At 32.2% G+C, this 16,072-nt stretch overlaps 1 protein-coding gene across 1 annotated transcript; it reads left to right on the top strand.

Annotated features, from left to right (window-relative positions):
• Window positions 1–12,462: 12,462 nt before the first annotated feature.
• Window positions 12,463–14,867, top strand: HO133_005576 (uncharacterized protein; the record flags this gene model as incomplete). The annotated part of the gene is made up of 3 exons (XM_037296485.1): window positions 12,463–13,104; window positions 13,160–14,420; window positions 14,482–14,867. The coding sequence occupies 3 exons, from the start codon at window positions 12,463–12,465 to the stop codon at window positions 14,865–14,867; spliced, it is 2,289 nt and encodes a 762-aa protein (XP_037148467.1).
• Between the last annotated feature and the right edge of the window lie 1,205 nt (window positions 14,868–16,072).

Here is a 16,072-nt window from a genome sequence, read left to right as displayed (position 1 = left end):
AACGCCGAAGATATATTTGCTAGAGCGACATAACACATTCTCCGACTATTCCACTTATGCTCAAGCAGTGTTGACGCAGCCTACCTGCGAGATAGCACTATTGGAAAGCCAGAGATCCATGCAACCAATCTTCTAGCCAATTTCTCGACTTCCATAGACACCATCTCTTCCCACACAACTAATCTCAATCCTCAAGACAGCCATCCTCCAAAACTTCTGCACTCTCCTTAAAGTGGGTATGTAGAGGCCTATCCGCATGGGTGCAACCGTTAATGACATGTAACAGGTACTCGATTTTCCCATATCCGACTTTCATCGGCGTCCGCCCGGGGATTAGGCGTTGGGACGCGTAATCACGGATTGTTCGTGTACAAGGGTTGTTATGTACTCTGGATACTCAATGAGCTGTGGGTTGTTTTAAATATTGCTGCATGGGGCTGAACGTCAATGTTCAGCCGAGGGACGGTCTGCTTGGCGAAAAGGGATGTGATTATCACTGACGAACAGCTTTTGATTTAGCATGGTACTGATTAGCTCACGAAGGACAACGCAATGAGAATCGTTCATCCATATAAACTAATCCCAGTTGTCTTAGTGGGTACCCATTCCCAGGGTACCCGTCTCTACCAATCCCAAAGCAGAGCATCGAGCAATGAAACCGAACAAACACAGCCCCCCTTCTCTCCTTCTCAACCAATCACCCTATCCAAACCCCATCTCGAGAAGAATGATGCCAATCGAGCTCCCACCCAAAAAACTTCCAGCCTTGGCCCGGAACTCAGAGTCCAGATCCCCCTCCCATCTCATGATCGTACCCCCCAAGCTCTCTTTAGCTCAGATCCTGGCGGAGGTAGTATCCCTTCTTCATTCAACCACGGGCCAACTGATGCGAGATAGATGCGATCGTGATCTTTCTCCGCAAGGCTTCCCGGGCTGAGTAAACGAAGGAGAGGACATATAGAGCCGGTAAGGCCTCTTTTTTTTTTTTTCAAACAAGAGAGAGGGAGTTTTTTTTTTTTTTTTTTTTTTTTTTTTTTAATTCCCCCAAAACCAACATTTTTTTTTTTTTTTTTTTTAAAAAAAAAAAAAAAAAGTTTTTTAGGTTTTCCTTAAGGCTTGGGGAGAACTAAGACCTTCGTGGAGGTCGAGAAGCTTGAATTTTTTTTTTTTTTTTTTTTCACAAATTTTTTTTTTTTTTTTTAAAAAAAAAAAATTTTGGGGGGGAAAAAAAACTTGAAGGTGACGTTCTTCTAGTGGCACATTTCGTGGCGGAAGATCTGGAAATTGGTGCGTTATTATATTACGGAGCCAGTGAAGGAGAGGCAAGATATCCTTGTCCAGCTCGTGGCGGATAGTTCAGGCTGCGCAAACGTTCGTCGAGCTCGGTTGGGGCCTTACGTTGCGACCAACAGAGGTCTGAAAACGTCACAATGCAAAGAGAAACGCGGACACAGATGACAGTGATCAGCCGAGGACGACTACAACTGTTCTGTTACCTGCGTGTTGGAATCAGCCAATAGGAGGCCAGCATTTCTACACACTACTAAGTTCCAAATAGGTATTATGACTACGCCTTATGGTGGCAAATAGCCTTAGCGTAGCTTTATATTATAGATAGATAATTATCTCTATTCTTTCTATATACTTCTTTATAGAATATAATAATAAATAACTATTCTATATAATTTAAGATTATTAAGTATATATTATTTTTAATAATTATAAGCTCGAAATTTCGTTATTATAATCTCTATATTATTAATTAAAAATATTTATCTATTTAATAATTTAGTGTTATAAAAGTTAAACGAATATTTCTATATTCTTATTATATATTTTCTATTTACTCTTTTATTTATTTTTCTATAAATAGTTATATAAGATAATTATATAGATCGCTAGACGTTTAATATATATATAGCTATATTAATTTAGATCTAGAATTTTCTAAAGCTTAAAAAGTAGAAAAATTATTAATTATAATTAAAGAAGATAAAGAGTTTTTTAAAGTATTACGATCTATAGAATATAATAAAATAAAAATTAATACTATTTTAAGACGATTTATTAGAGAAAGTTATTATTATAAATATATTAGCTAATAAAATTTATCGTATAAGAATTATTATATCGAGATCTATTAACTAATAAATCTTAACTTATAATATTAAAATTAAAGATCTAAAAGAATTTTAATAATTAAGTATTAAAATTTATTTACTTAATATATAAAGATAAATTAATTAAAGTAATAGAAGATAAGAAGATAGCTATAATAAGATAAATTAGACTTTATATTAACTATATTAACTTTAAATTTATTCTTCGCTTTATTAAATTATAAAAATTATTAAAAATTATTATAATTAATAATAATAACTCGATTAAGATTTATATTATTAATATATATATAAAATCTAAGAATCTTAAGTATATAAAAGCTTTAATTAATAAATATATATTTATTATTCTATTATTAAATAATTTAAATAAAAAATATAAGAAATTTATATATTATCTTATTATATAACTTAATAATATATTAGACTTTAATAAAATTATTATACTTCTTTATAAAGAAAATCGTCTTTTTAAGTAAGATAATAAGAAATAAATTATAATCGTTATTATAAAGAAATTCTCTAAAAAATAAAAGAATAAAAAGATCTTTAAAGATAATAATAATTTAGAATATAAAAATAATATTTTAAAATAAGATCGAGATGAAAATAATAATAGAAATAATAATTATAACTTTAATTTCTCTATTAAATAATTTAAATAGTATTTACTATAAGAGATTAGGTAATATATCTAAGTATTTAAAATACTTATTACTATTAAATAAGAGTAAGAAGAGATACTAGCTATTTAGCTACTAAATTCTTTATAACGAAAAGATATTTAATAGATTTCGAAATAATAGTAATAATAATTCGAATTTTAAGTTTAAAGCGAATATAGCTAATATAAGTAATAAGTCGAACGATTTTATAGACTAAAATTATACTTATTTTTATAATAAATTTAATCTATTTTATAATTAATAATAAAGATATTATAAGAGATAAAGAGTATTAAGATTATTTAGCTAATAGCTTAATATCTAAATTAAATAAAGAGATAATAAATAAAGTGCTCGAAATTAAGATTCTTAATTATCTCTTAATCGAAATAACTAAATTATAAAAATTATAAAAAAATATAATAAATTAATTAATACTTTAATTTAATATTAGCTTAAAATTAGATAATAAGATAAATCGAGAAGTTAAAAATATTCTTAACTTTTTACTTAATTCTTTAGAGGATAAAATAATTAATAAATTATTATACGAATTTTTAACTTAATTTCTCTTCTATATAGTATATATAAATAATTAATCTACTACTATATATAAATAAATAATAAACTTAGATTATATTAATTATATATTCTTTAATAAAAACGAGTTTATTAATTATTATTTATATTATATAAATATTATAATAACTAATAAAAATTATTATTTAAATATAAAATCGTAATATAGTTAAAATAAAATAGCTATTATAAGATAATTCTAGTAATATTATAAAAGTTAATAAAATCTTATATAATTCGAATTTTATATATAAACTATTTTTAATTAATTAAACTATATAAAAAGAATTTAAAATTATCTTTTTTAATAATAATTATTATATTCTTTAGAGTAATAAATTTATTAGTAGCGCTTCGAAGATAAATAATATCTATATTCTTAATATCTTATAATTTATAATTAAGATTTTAATATTTATTTTAAAGAATATAAAAGTTTTAATAAAAAATCTATCGAGCTATAATATCGTTAAATAAAATATCTAAATAAAATAGATTTTAAGAGATTTATTAATATAAATAAGAGTATTATACTAATTTAGAAACCTCGAGTTAGATTAATATATAAGATTTATTTTAAGATTAAATCTATATAAAAGATTTTAAGAAGAATATAATATAAAGTACTTAAAAAACTTAATAAGATTTATATAGATTTAAGAGAATTTTTTAATATATTATTTATTAATAAGATTAAGTATTATATATTTCTAATTAATTAATTAATTAATTAAATTTAATACTTTATATATAAATATAAAAATAAAATCTTTAAATTATTTTATAATTAGAAAATTTAGATAAAAAATAAATTTAATTATAAGATTAAGATAGTTTATCTAAATAATAATATCGAATTTATTAATAATAAATTTAAAGAATATTTTAAAAACTTCGAAATTATATAAGAGTTTATTATATCTTATATATTTAAATAAAATAAATTTAATAAGATATAAAATCGAATTATTATAAATAGAGTAAAGACTATACTTTTTAATTCGAAGTTATTCTACTATTTATAATTAAAACTACTTTATATTAAAGTATATTAAAAAAATAGAAATTCTATTATTTATCTTTAAAATATAAATTTACTAGTCGAAAAGATATAATTAAATAAATAACTAGTATATTAATCTATATATAGATTATCGACTATAATATAGTATAGATATATTAATATTTATATAAAACGTATAACTTGATGAATATAATATAGAAGTCTTAGCGAAATAGCTATTAAGATATAATATATCTATTAAATATTATATCTAGTTAAATAATAAGTAGATATAATCCTATTTATATCGATTTCTAACGAATTATAAATAATAATTATTACGATCTCGAATATCGATTATTAAACTAGTTAAGGCTATATATTAATAATATAACTAGATATATTTAATATAGAGGATTACTCTATAGTAACTATTATTATTATATCTAAGATCGTTATCGATATCGATTATAGATCTTATTAATATAGATAAAATATAGAAATATTCTTTTTACTAAAAAGATTAAATAAATTAAAGAAGTTAAAGATAGTAAAAGATAATAAAATAATCTAGAAGGATTTAATATATAGAATAATATTAAATAGATATCTTTAAAGATAGCTCTATCGAGTATCTAGATTTTATATATAGTATAAAATTAGATAATTAAAGAATATAATAACTAAAATTTATAAGAGTTATATTTCAGAAAGTTGCTTTAATAATAATAGTTATAATAATAAGTAATAGTTAAAATATAGATCTAGATAGCTATAATAGTAATATTAAATAGTAATAAGACTATTAAATCGAAATGTCTATATTATAGATAAGTTATATTAATATTATAAAGATCTAGATTATCTATAATTTCGATTTTATTTTTAATCTCGCTATAATACTATTTAGTAAATAACTAATATAAGATATTAATAAGTTAAAGTACGAAGATTAATAATTTTAAATATATTAATCTATAATTAAATAATAATTAGCCTATACTATTAAATAATAAAAGAAGACTATAAATAAATAATATCGTAATATTTTTCGCTATAATAGATATTTAGAAGCTTATTTTAAGAAAAAAGAAATAATATTTAATTCTACTTATATTATATTCGAGTATAATATAATATTACTTAATATAAAATATTTTATAAAATATATTATATCTTTTCGACTAGTAAATATAATATTATATAAAATATAAATAAATAAATAATTATATTATAATAATATAAAGATTATTAATTATATAATTTAGATATATATATCTAAGAAAAAATATAAAAAGCTACGATTTACGTAGTTATAAGTATTATCTATAATCTAGATTATAAAGAAATAAATATCTTTTAAATATATTATCTTAATATACTCGATTAAATAAAATTATCTATATAATAATAAATAAAGTAATATTAAAATATAGACTTAAAAAGCTATTACTTATATTAAATATAATAAAATTTTTAAATTAAAATTTTTATATTATAAGTAAGTTATATTAAATTATAAAAATCTAGAGTATTATAACTTTATTTTTATTTTTAATCTTACTATTATTATTTAATAAATAATTAATATAAAAGATTATCGTCGAGTTATTATAAAGATTAATACGATTTAGTAAATTTAGTAGACTTTATAATTAGATAATAAATTCTTTTCGCGTATATTAAAGTTTAAAAGAAAACTATAAAAAAATTTATAAATAACTTTAAAAGCTTATTTATAGAATAAAGAATATACTTTAATTTTTTTTAAGTAGATGATTCTATATGATATAAAAAAATTTAATATATTTTATTCTTTATAAAGTACGCTAAAAAATTTAGAATTTTAAATAAATCTATAGCGTTAATTATAATTAGATCTTCGTCTTAATAATTAAATTTATATTATTTAAAATACTATTTATTATTATAGAATATTATAGTCGTAGACTATAAATAAATAAATACTATTATTATATTTCTTAATATATTATTAAAGAGAATTATTTATATAAAATAATTTAAAGAATATAAAAAGAAAGATAATAAGATATATCTATTATTTAAAATATTATATAATTTAAAGTAATCGCTATAAGAATAATACTTTACTTTATAAAACTTTCTTATATTTAAAGAATTTAAATTAATTAAATTAAATTATTTATTATTTATTAATAAGAAAATATAACTTATTATTAGCGTATATATAAATAATATCTAAATTTATAATTTAAGAGAATTAAAATAAATATTAAAATTTAAATAAAATCTTTAAAAGCGATTCGCTATAATTAATCTCGAGCTATATTTATATTATTTAAATATAAAAATTTAGAGAAATTATAAAAAGAGAATCGTTCGAATTATCTAAATAATATATTTAAGAAAAATACTATTACGATTTAATATAATTAATTATATTTTTATATTTATATTAATAATAGTAGATACTTAATTATAAAAGAAATTAATTAATAAAATTAAATTAGAAGTTATTTAGAAATATTAATTAATAATAAAATCGATTATATATTTTATAATTTAGACTTATTCGAATATCTATTTTATTATAATAATTCTTTTACGATATAATTATAATTCTAATTTAAAATATATTAAAGCTATTAAACGAGTTATTCGTTATTTAAAAAAAATATTAACTTATAATATTATATATAAAATAGCTAATATATTAAAAGACTATATAAATATTAATTAGATCTCGAATTAAGAGATCTATTAATTTCTTAAAATTTATATATTCTTATTTTATAATAAAATAGTTAGTTAGATATCTAAATAATAATAGTTTATTATATTATTATCTTATAAGACTAAGTATATAGCTTAAATTTAGATAATAAAGAAAGCTATATAATTAATTAGACTTCTAAATAAATTAAATATTAGCTTCGAATTATCTAGTAAATTAATACTAATTAAAATAGATAATTAGAGAGTTATTATATTAATTAAAAACTCTCGCTTTTATTTATATATTAAGTATATTAATATCTAATAATATTTTATATAAAATTAAGTAGAAATAGAAGTAGTTATATTTAAATAAGTATCTATTAACGATATAGCTATAAATAAACTTATTAAAATCTTTATTAATAATAAATTTATAATATTTATATATTAAATTAAATTTAAGAAGAGTAGATAGAAGAAATAACTTAAATTTAAACTATATAAGAGTATTAAAATTAATCGTATTTTTAATCTATTATTTAGACTATATAAGAGTATTAAAATTAATTAATAGAAGACTAGTATTTTTATATACTATTAAGTTTTAAATAGATATTATAACTACGTCTTATAATAGTAAATAGTCTTAATATAACTTTATATTATAGATAGATAATTACCTCTATTCTTTTCATATACTTCTTTATAAAATATAATAATAAATAATTACTCTATATTAATATGAGACTATTAAGTATATATTATTTTTAATATTACGACGAACTAAAACTATATTTAGTATATTTAAAAACGTCTAGAATACTTGACATCGAAGATCTTTCACATCTGCAAATCTGAAAAGTTTCTGCAAAATTTGAAATTGCTGATCGCGCGTATATCGCGGAAATTATAAAATTCGTCGAATTAGTAAATCTAATTAGAATTCGTCTAAATTCCGTCGATTTAATAATTATCTTAATCTTTTTTATTAGTTCTATTAATTTAATAGTAATATATATAAAAAAAGAAAAGTTCTAATAATCGATATTACGACGATAAGATTTTACGATAATAAGTATTAACGTTAACTTAAATTTAATTATAAAATTAAATAATTTAATAAAATTAATCGCGTAGATAATACTTTAATATAGCGTATAATAATACGTATATTAATAATAATATATATTAATATTATATATATATAGAATAATACTTAGAGTATATTAGAGTATATTACGTAAAAATTTTAAAGTTATTAAAAAATTTTAAAGTTACTAAATTAATAGAACTGGCGAAAAGGATTAGATATAAGTAAAGTCTACTTAATAGGCTAAATCGTGCTTATAATGCGAACTCGGCGGAAATCGTACGAAAATTTACTTTTCAGATTTGCAGATATATATTATAGATTTAAATTTATACTATAGAAAGGTTTAGTAACTAATTTAAAAGATTAATTTAAAATTAAAAAGGGTAATAACGTTATTAACTAATTATATAAGATAGTACTTAATCTAAAACTTAACCGAGCTTTTAAATCAGTGATTTATAATTTAAATCACTAATTTAAAAGCTTAATTATCTAATTAGATCTTAGTATAACTACTTATTTAAATATAGTAAAAATAAAGAAATAATCTATTCACCGTGCCCACCTATCTAGATGTTATTATATATATCTCTCGAAGGCCTTATAAGTTACTTAGCCAGCTTATTAATTTACTTAATTATTTACTTAGTTAACTTATTAATTCACTTAATTAATTACTTAGCTAAAGCACTTAGTTAAGTAAGAGGAGAAATAATATACTGCGGAGAACATTGCGAAGGAACCACTGTAGCAGGTATATGCGGAGAATACTACGGAGAATATTGCGAAGGAACTACTGTAGTAAACACATGCGGAGAATACTACGGAGAAATCAAGCGATAACAAGGCCACCATCATCAAGAATACGGCTCAGCTCTCCAAGATCTCACGTTATATGCTCTCTACAATCCCACGTTAAATCATTATTTAGCAGGCGGAGAACGACACTATAATTTGATTTACTATCTCCGCGTGTCTAGGCAATATCACATTATGATATATCACTGTAATGAGCATATAAGAGAAGGATCTACTGCGTCGATCATAGTCAATTAGACCTCTATAGGCAAGGGTTATCTATCGAACGATGTATATTTAAACGAATTAAAACCGTCCGATATCTTGTCTCGACAGCCATTTCAGCTATTTGGACTATCGCAGACATAGGGATGTCCCAGTTATTTCAGCTACTTGGGCTACCGCAGCCGTGGGGATATCTCAGTTACTTTAGCTAATCGGGCTACCGCAGCCATGGAGACGCTATTCCAGCTATTTAGGCTACCGCAGCCATGGAGATGTCTCAGCCATAGGGATGTTTCAGCTATAGGGATGTTTCAGCTATTTCAGCTAATCGGGCTACCGCAGCCATGAAGAGGTCTCAACTATTCCAGCTATTTGGGGTACCACAGCCATAGAGATGTCTCAGGTATTTTAGCTATTTAGGCTACCGCAGTTATGAAGATATTTTAATTATTTCAACTATTTAAGCTACCGCAGCTATAGGAATATCTTAATTATTTTAGTTATTCGAATTATTATAATTATATTTAGCTAATTAAACTCGATTTACTTATACTTTATTAAGAGAATATATTTATAACGTAGTATAGTGGCGATTATAGTCTAATAGTTTAGTAATATAACTATAAAGATCGTTATAATGAGAGCTCTATTATTAAAGAAGTTTATAATATATATATATAGTGAAAGAAGAAGAATAAGTAAAATTTAAAGAGATTTATAATTCTTCGATAAAGGTTTCATCGAAGTCCGTGATATTGCCTAATCGGGTTAGCGGTAGAAGGATAGGGCTGTTCCCATTTTAAATTATTTCTTTTAAAAAAACTGCTAAACCTCCCTTGTAGCATAGAAATCTCTCCGCAAAATTATTTAATAACACTGCCATCGTTAGTATAGGTCCCAAATGAAAAAACGAAGCTATACTGAAGTCTTAGCATGTTCCTCAGCCCCTTAGTTACCTGTTTCTGAGCTTCTTGAGCAGAGGCTATTTCAGTAGTTGCGGGGGGGTAGTTCTTGCTGCGACGGCGGCGGTTCGGTGGCTACTGCGTTATTGGTGCGTTTGGGAGGTATAGCTGAGGTTGTATAGCTTCAAAATTGATTAAATGCGACTATTTGCGATGTGGCTACTTGATTTGAATAATTTTGCGGAGAGATTTCTATGCTACAGTACGAATTTGGGTGTGTGGTGTGAAAGATCTCCGGTGCCAAGCATTCCAGACGTTTTTGAATACGCTAAATAAATCGTGATCTCACAAGGCGCGATAGCTTCTTTCCGCCGCTGTCTGGTCTGCTAGACGCTCTAGTAGACAGCATGTTAGACGCACGGTCCGACTCCATATGTTGCACATCCACCTCGTCCACCAAATACCATACCTATACGAATACGTTCCACCCCTCAGCAAGCGGAGTTTACCAGCAGCATCAAACTCAGTGCATGTGAACGCAGAAATTACAACAAAGGGTTGACAAGGCTGCGAAGATCCGCAGTCTACAGCGTCGCTTTCGGCTGAGCGAGGACGCCAAGGTCGAAAGTATGCGCCGATTTACAGCCTTGGATGCTGAGAGTCGGAAAGCGGCTGTTGGTCTACCTCGAAGCTATGACAAGGCTTTGAAACATTGGCTGCGCACCACAGTAAATAAATTCTCGGCTGTGGGGAGTTCTACCTCCGACATTTGTCGTGTGAAAATCATTCCATACACACTTACACTCCGTTAAGCCTGACGCTGTCAGTCGGTGAACACAGAATGCAGAAATTCTGTGATCAGCAATATGCCCCGTTAGACCCTCGATTCAGGATGGAATTCCTTGTCAGCAAATTGCTTGCCGGATGCGTAGCGCCATGCAGCTACCCTAACAATGCCCCGCTGAAGTGCTTTGCACGATTTGTGCCTAGCAGTAAGCCAATTCCATTGCAAAAAAGATTCTGCACACAGGCTCGGCCCCTTCTATTTTGCCCCGAGGTCTAATCGTTTGTCTCAACATTTATACTTTGACCCATGAATCTCACGTCCAACTACAACCAGGTCATGCTAGCATAGCCTTCTCATATCTATTGTTCTAGCCAATCGGCGAGGAAGCTGTTGCAAAAAAGAGGTGAATAAGGTTCTGTCACTTGTGTCACTCTCCGGACTTCGTTAGCTTTTCGCTAAGCTCAGGATTTCAGAACTAAGGTCTGGAGGATGAACAAAACAAAACAATCCGAAATGGAGGTCGTGTCAGACACAGGGCCACAGATTTCTCCTGTTCCGGACGCGAAAAAGTACTACGCTGGGCCGGAAAAATCGCACGATCATGCCCCTAACGAGCCGATCCTGCCACTTCTTCCGTCCACGGGAAATCACAGCCCGCACAAAGCTTTTTGGACATTTGCAGTGATCACTGTGCTGTGTATGGCTGTAGCTTCGGGTGCCGGACTTGGCGCAGGTCTGGCGACTCATCGCAAGTCCAACTCCTTGGTGTAGGTCTAGTCTTCCGGAATGGTCCTGACCCAAATCAACCAGTGAGGGTGCCAAACTTTTCTCTCTGCACAGAAACACTACTATTGCAAAATCCAATAACGGCGTAACGACCAGCATCCGCAGCCATGACGTCCTCTGCAAGTCCACGTCCACGTTCGAAGGGAGCTATGGTAGGATGAACTAGGGAACGGGCTATACGATGTCGGCATATTTCATGCTTATCGCAAGATAGCTTCTCGGGAAGCCTACTAATCATTCAATATCCGAGATGGGTGTTTACGGGCAGTGTAGCCGAGGCTTCGGACCGGGTTTGGCCAAGTCTACGGCTGAGGGCGGGCTGAGTATGCATGCAGAAAGACCCAATGTGAGGGTCCTAGCTCCGCAGCGGTGAGAAACATCAGCAGAGTTTAAAACAATCATCTTTGCTGTACGTCAGCCTCGAATGAAACCCTTTTCAGGCAACTGAGGCATCTCAAAAATTCGCGGGCCACGTCATCACCTCTCACAATACATGGTCTGGTGAGCTTCATCGGCGCTTCATCCTATGCAGAATGAGATAAGCCATTGGAAAGCAACCTCTCACAATACATAGCCTGGCGAGCTTCATCGGCGCTCCACCCTAGGCAGAATGAGATAGGCCATTGGAGGGCAAGACTGTGCGGTGAGTCCTTTCTACTGAATCATCCTTGCGCGTCTCCATTGTAGGTACTCACAACCTATTTGAAATGTCTCGACTTCAAAAGGGGACGGCTCGATGCATAGCTATCTATTTACAAGAATGCGACGGTCCCAGTGTTTATTCAGTTCTGATGTGTCGCCATAATGCACTCTACCCCTGGCATTTTCGCGCGTGCTTGTCGAAGTCTTGGTTTCGACATCGTTGCTTTTCTACGTGCACTCTCGCTGCCTTACTTGCAACAGCTCGAGCCCAAAAAGGTGGTCATCGAAGACTCTGCTCTAGCCGCTTTCGGCCGCTGTCTTGTACATCTTCCACCACTCGCCGTCACACTTATACTTCTTCGACTTAATTTAGGCGGTTTCTACATCGGTGAACATCTTCAACCTTCCAATACCGATCAGGGGGATGCCCTAGCTCTTGGGTTCATTCAAGTCGCCGCCAAAATTCAAGTAACAATACCCTACAATGATGCACCAGTACTCAGCCATCACATGCTGATCACGTCAAGCCAGGAACTTCTCGTAATTGCAGGCGTTGGAGCAACATTCTTTCATGTCATCGGAAGTTATTTGCTGCGAGACGGTATTCCTCTAGGAATAGCCGTTGCTGGCTTCTCGTTCGCTCGTCCCAGTTACCTATGGTCGTCAGCTCTATGGGGCGGCGTCTCGGGGACCTGGTACTGTAAGCGGAAAGGCGCACAGCTTTTTGCGCAGATCACAATGGGTTGCACCCTTGCCCTTGCCGTAGGTCCGGCAAGCGCGATCTTAATGCTACCTCGAATCGCTGTGAGTAGAATTTAATTCTTCCCCCAGTCAAGCGAACTGTTTGCTGATTTGAAAGTTCTGCTTGCAAAAGACCTGGCATTCTTTCAGCACTGCTTATTACGTGAAGGGGACCGCCTCTGACTACTGGCCAGATGAACTGACTGCAAACAATGTTGGGGGTCCTCTTTGCCTTGGAACGAATAGCTCAAACTTCAAACAATGTATATCGCGAGGATCTCGTAATCTTGAGAGTTATTATAGTTACGCGTTGTACAAAGACAATTACCGAATCGGGACGCAAGAGACTGGAATTTCGCGATTCTTGGACGTTTGGCCAGGAGAGAGCACCGTAAGTGCAGAGACCTGGGCGTTCGCTCCACACGCAGCCACCTCTCAGGTCGCGTACTATTTCTGGTACGACCCGCAATGGAATCCCGGGCACTTGTATCCTCTACCTTACCAATCTAGAGGGCAGCGTTCGGGAAGTATCACCTCACAAGCGTCAGCTGTCCGGACCGTCTGTGCCCCTGATATCCAAACATTCTCAAGCAATACCACGACGGTTTCTCTACCATTGCTCGAAGAATACAGAGCTTGGGCTCAAAGCAACAGCTCCGAACGGCAGTTCGTTACCATACAGCTTCCAAAGCCAATATGGGGCACGTCTCACAACGCCCTGACAAACAATACCTCATTCACAACCGTTTGGGTTGCTATCGCCAATGCCACGTCGATAACAGCAGGACTAGTATTGTTGGGACCCGTTCGATCGAATACAGGAACTGTTCGTGACGGCTTTGTGTGTTCAATAGATGCTCGATGGAACAAAGTTGTGCATACAATGATGGAATCATCGAGGACTAACACTACTTTGAAAGCCTGGGGTAACCCTGTCAGTGTAGCTATAAGTGACGAGGTCTCACGCAACAATCTCAGGACAACCGCCTTACCAGTCAACAACGGAGATTGGAGACATGTGGCAGCCGACAGAGCTTGGCTCGAGGCTCTGAGCCCGGTGACACAGAACAACCAGGGACCCAACTTCACAATGAGTGCATCGAGCTTGACGACAGGTCTTGAAGACGTCTTTGTAGCAGCCAACCTTAGCATCCCGTCTGTCAACGGCGGAGCCGCAGTTTATGAGCCCATTATCTCCACTTATTTTGCGGACGGCATGTCGCGCGTGGGCCTTGAGAGAGTATTCACGCATGACGGCCAGATTGTCTACACAAATGATCGTTCCAAATGCGAGAATGTCACCTCAAACTACCTATTCTGTCCGAAGCCAACTGGGACGGGCTCCCACACGGCAATGGCATTCCAGGGTTATCTGACAGGTGAGCGTCCTCCTTTTCGATCAGCGCAAGAGAACAGAGCTGAACAATCTTCTCAAATCAGGCTACGCTTTCAATGCGTCAAGGGCAACAGACTACTTAGCCATCGCCGTTCTCCTCGTCTATGTGGTCGTCGCCCTGGCCCACATTTCACATCTTCTTCTTTTCCGACGAAGATCCGGCTGTTGGGACACGCTAGAGGAACTCCTCGTGCTAGCTCAGACATCTAAGGTTAGTGATAAGGATCTAAGCAACACCTGCGCTGGTATCAAGCGTTTTCGGACCATGAGCCTCAATACGCGCATCAGGACGGTCGGATCTGGTGTCGAACTTGTGGGCGTGGAAGACCATGAGGAGTTGCAGTTGCTTATCGGTGCTGCCAAGGGAGAGGCACAGATGAATATGGTAGAGCCCAAAGCGGAGTATGGCAAGACTGAAAGTGATTCCTAGATACTCGCGAATTTTCCCATTCAGATGCTGAGATTGCATGATGTGATTTCAGTGACTTCGAAGAGACAGAGTGCTGGCCTTTGACTCCTCGAGTCTGTCTTCTAAAGCAGTGCAATTTTCTTCACAGGAGACAATCTCTTTCAGCCCCCAGTGAGCCAGCCATTCTTGACCGGAAATGTACTCGGACATCTAATCTCTTTCAACCCTACCGGACGAGGGGAGAACTAGGACTTATGATTCGACTTGCGATGATGAAAAGGTAGCTATGACCTGGCAAAGACCTATCATCAAACGCTCTGCTCTTTGACTTCTCACAAATGAAATTGCACATCTCTTCATTTCCCCCGTTCCATTACCCTCCCAGCGCCGATTGCATTTCTTTCTTGTTCATAACACCTTCCTCTCCATCGTTAATACCTTCCGTGGCAATGGTAGGTGCAGTACCACGATGCATTATGACACTATTCACCGCAAAACCTGTACTGTGATGGCAGTTCGTTGGATGAGGTTTCGGAGACCAACTGTTAGATTACAGTATTGATGATGATGCGCTCCATGTTTGAGTGCTGGCGTGCTCGATGGTACTGATGGATTGGAAGGCAGAATCATAGACCTTTCCTAATCAGTATCTGTACGGGACCCTAAGAGGTGAACAAAGGACGTGGATCGTTGGCAGTCTCAGAAACATGTTTTAGAGACATGGGCTGTGAAGTGTTTCGTGAGTCAAGCATGGGGACTAAGATGAGCCTCGTACACCTTTGGGTTTTGAATGGGCGGGTTTGTCCCCTATCACTAGGCTTATGTCCTTCTTCTTAGCACTGGTATACGTCAACCATATATGTGAACCATCTCGCCCTGCTAGCGATCAATGTGAGAAACGGCAATGAGACAGATCTACCAGCGAGGTGGAGTTAACAGGGAAACTTCACAGAGATGAGACAGAGACGAGATGATCGCCACAGTGGGACTGGGGGTTAGTGGGTCACATGACATGCCCCTGTTTCATGGCCCTGTCGGTACCCCTGCAAGGGGTAGGAAGACAGGTGTCCAGTACGAGCTATATAGCCACCTGTTTTGCACCTGTCAATGGCTCTTCATTCGATTTCGTCTCTTTCAGAGCCATTGCATACTTTTGTCCCACCCACCCACACCTGTACATAGCTAGCTATCATTCCGCTCCAGGTCTATGCCATAGGCATGAGAGT

This window comes from Letharia lupina (assembly GCF_014066315.1).
Source record: "Letharia lupina isolate WasteWater1 chromosome Unknown contig_21, whole genome shotgun sequence".
Classification (NCBI taxonomy): domain Eukaryota; kingdom Fungi; phylum Ascomycota; class Lecanoromycetes; order Lecanorales; family Parmeliaceae; genus Letharia; species Letharia lupina.
The sequence above is the reverse complement of the archived record's forward strand: the minus strand, read 5'-3'. Positions and strand labels throughout refer to the sequence as shown.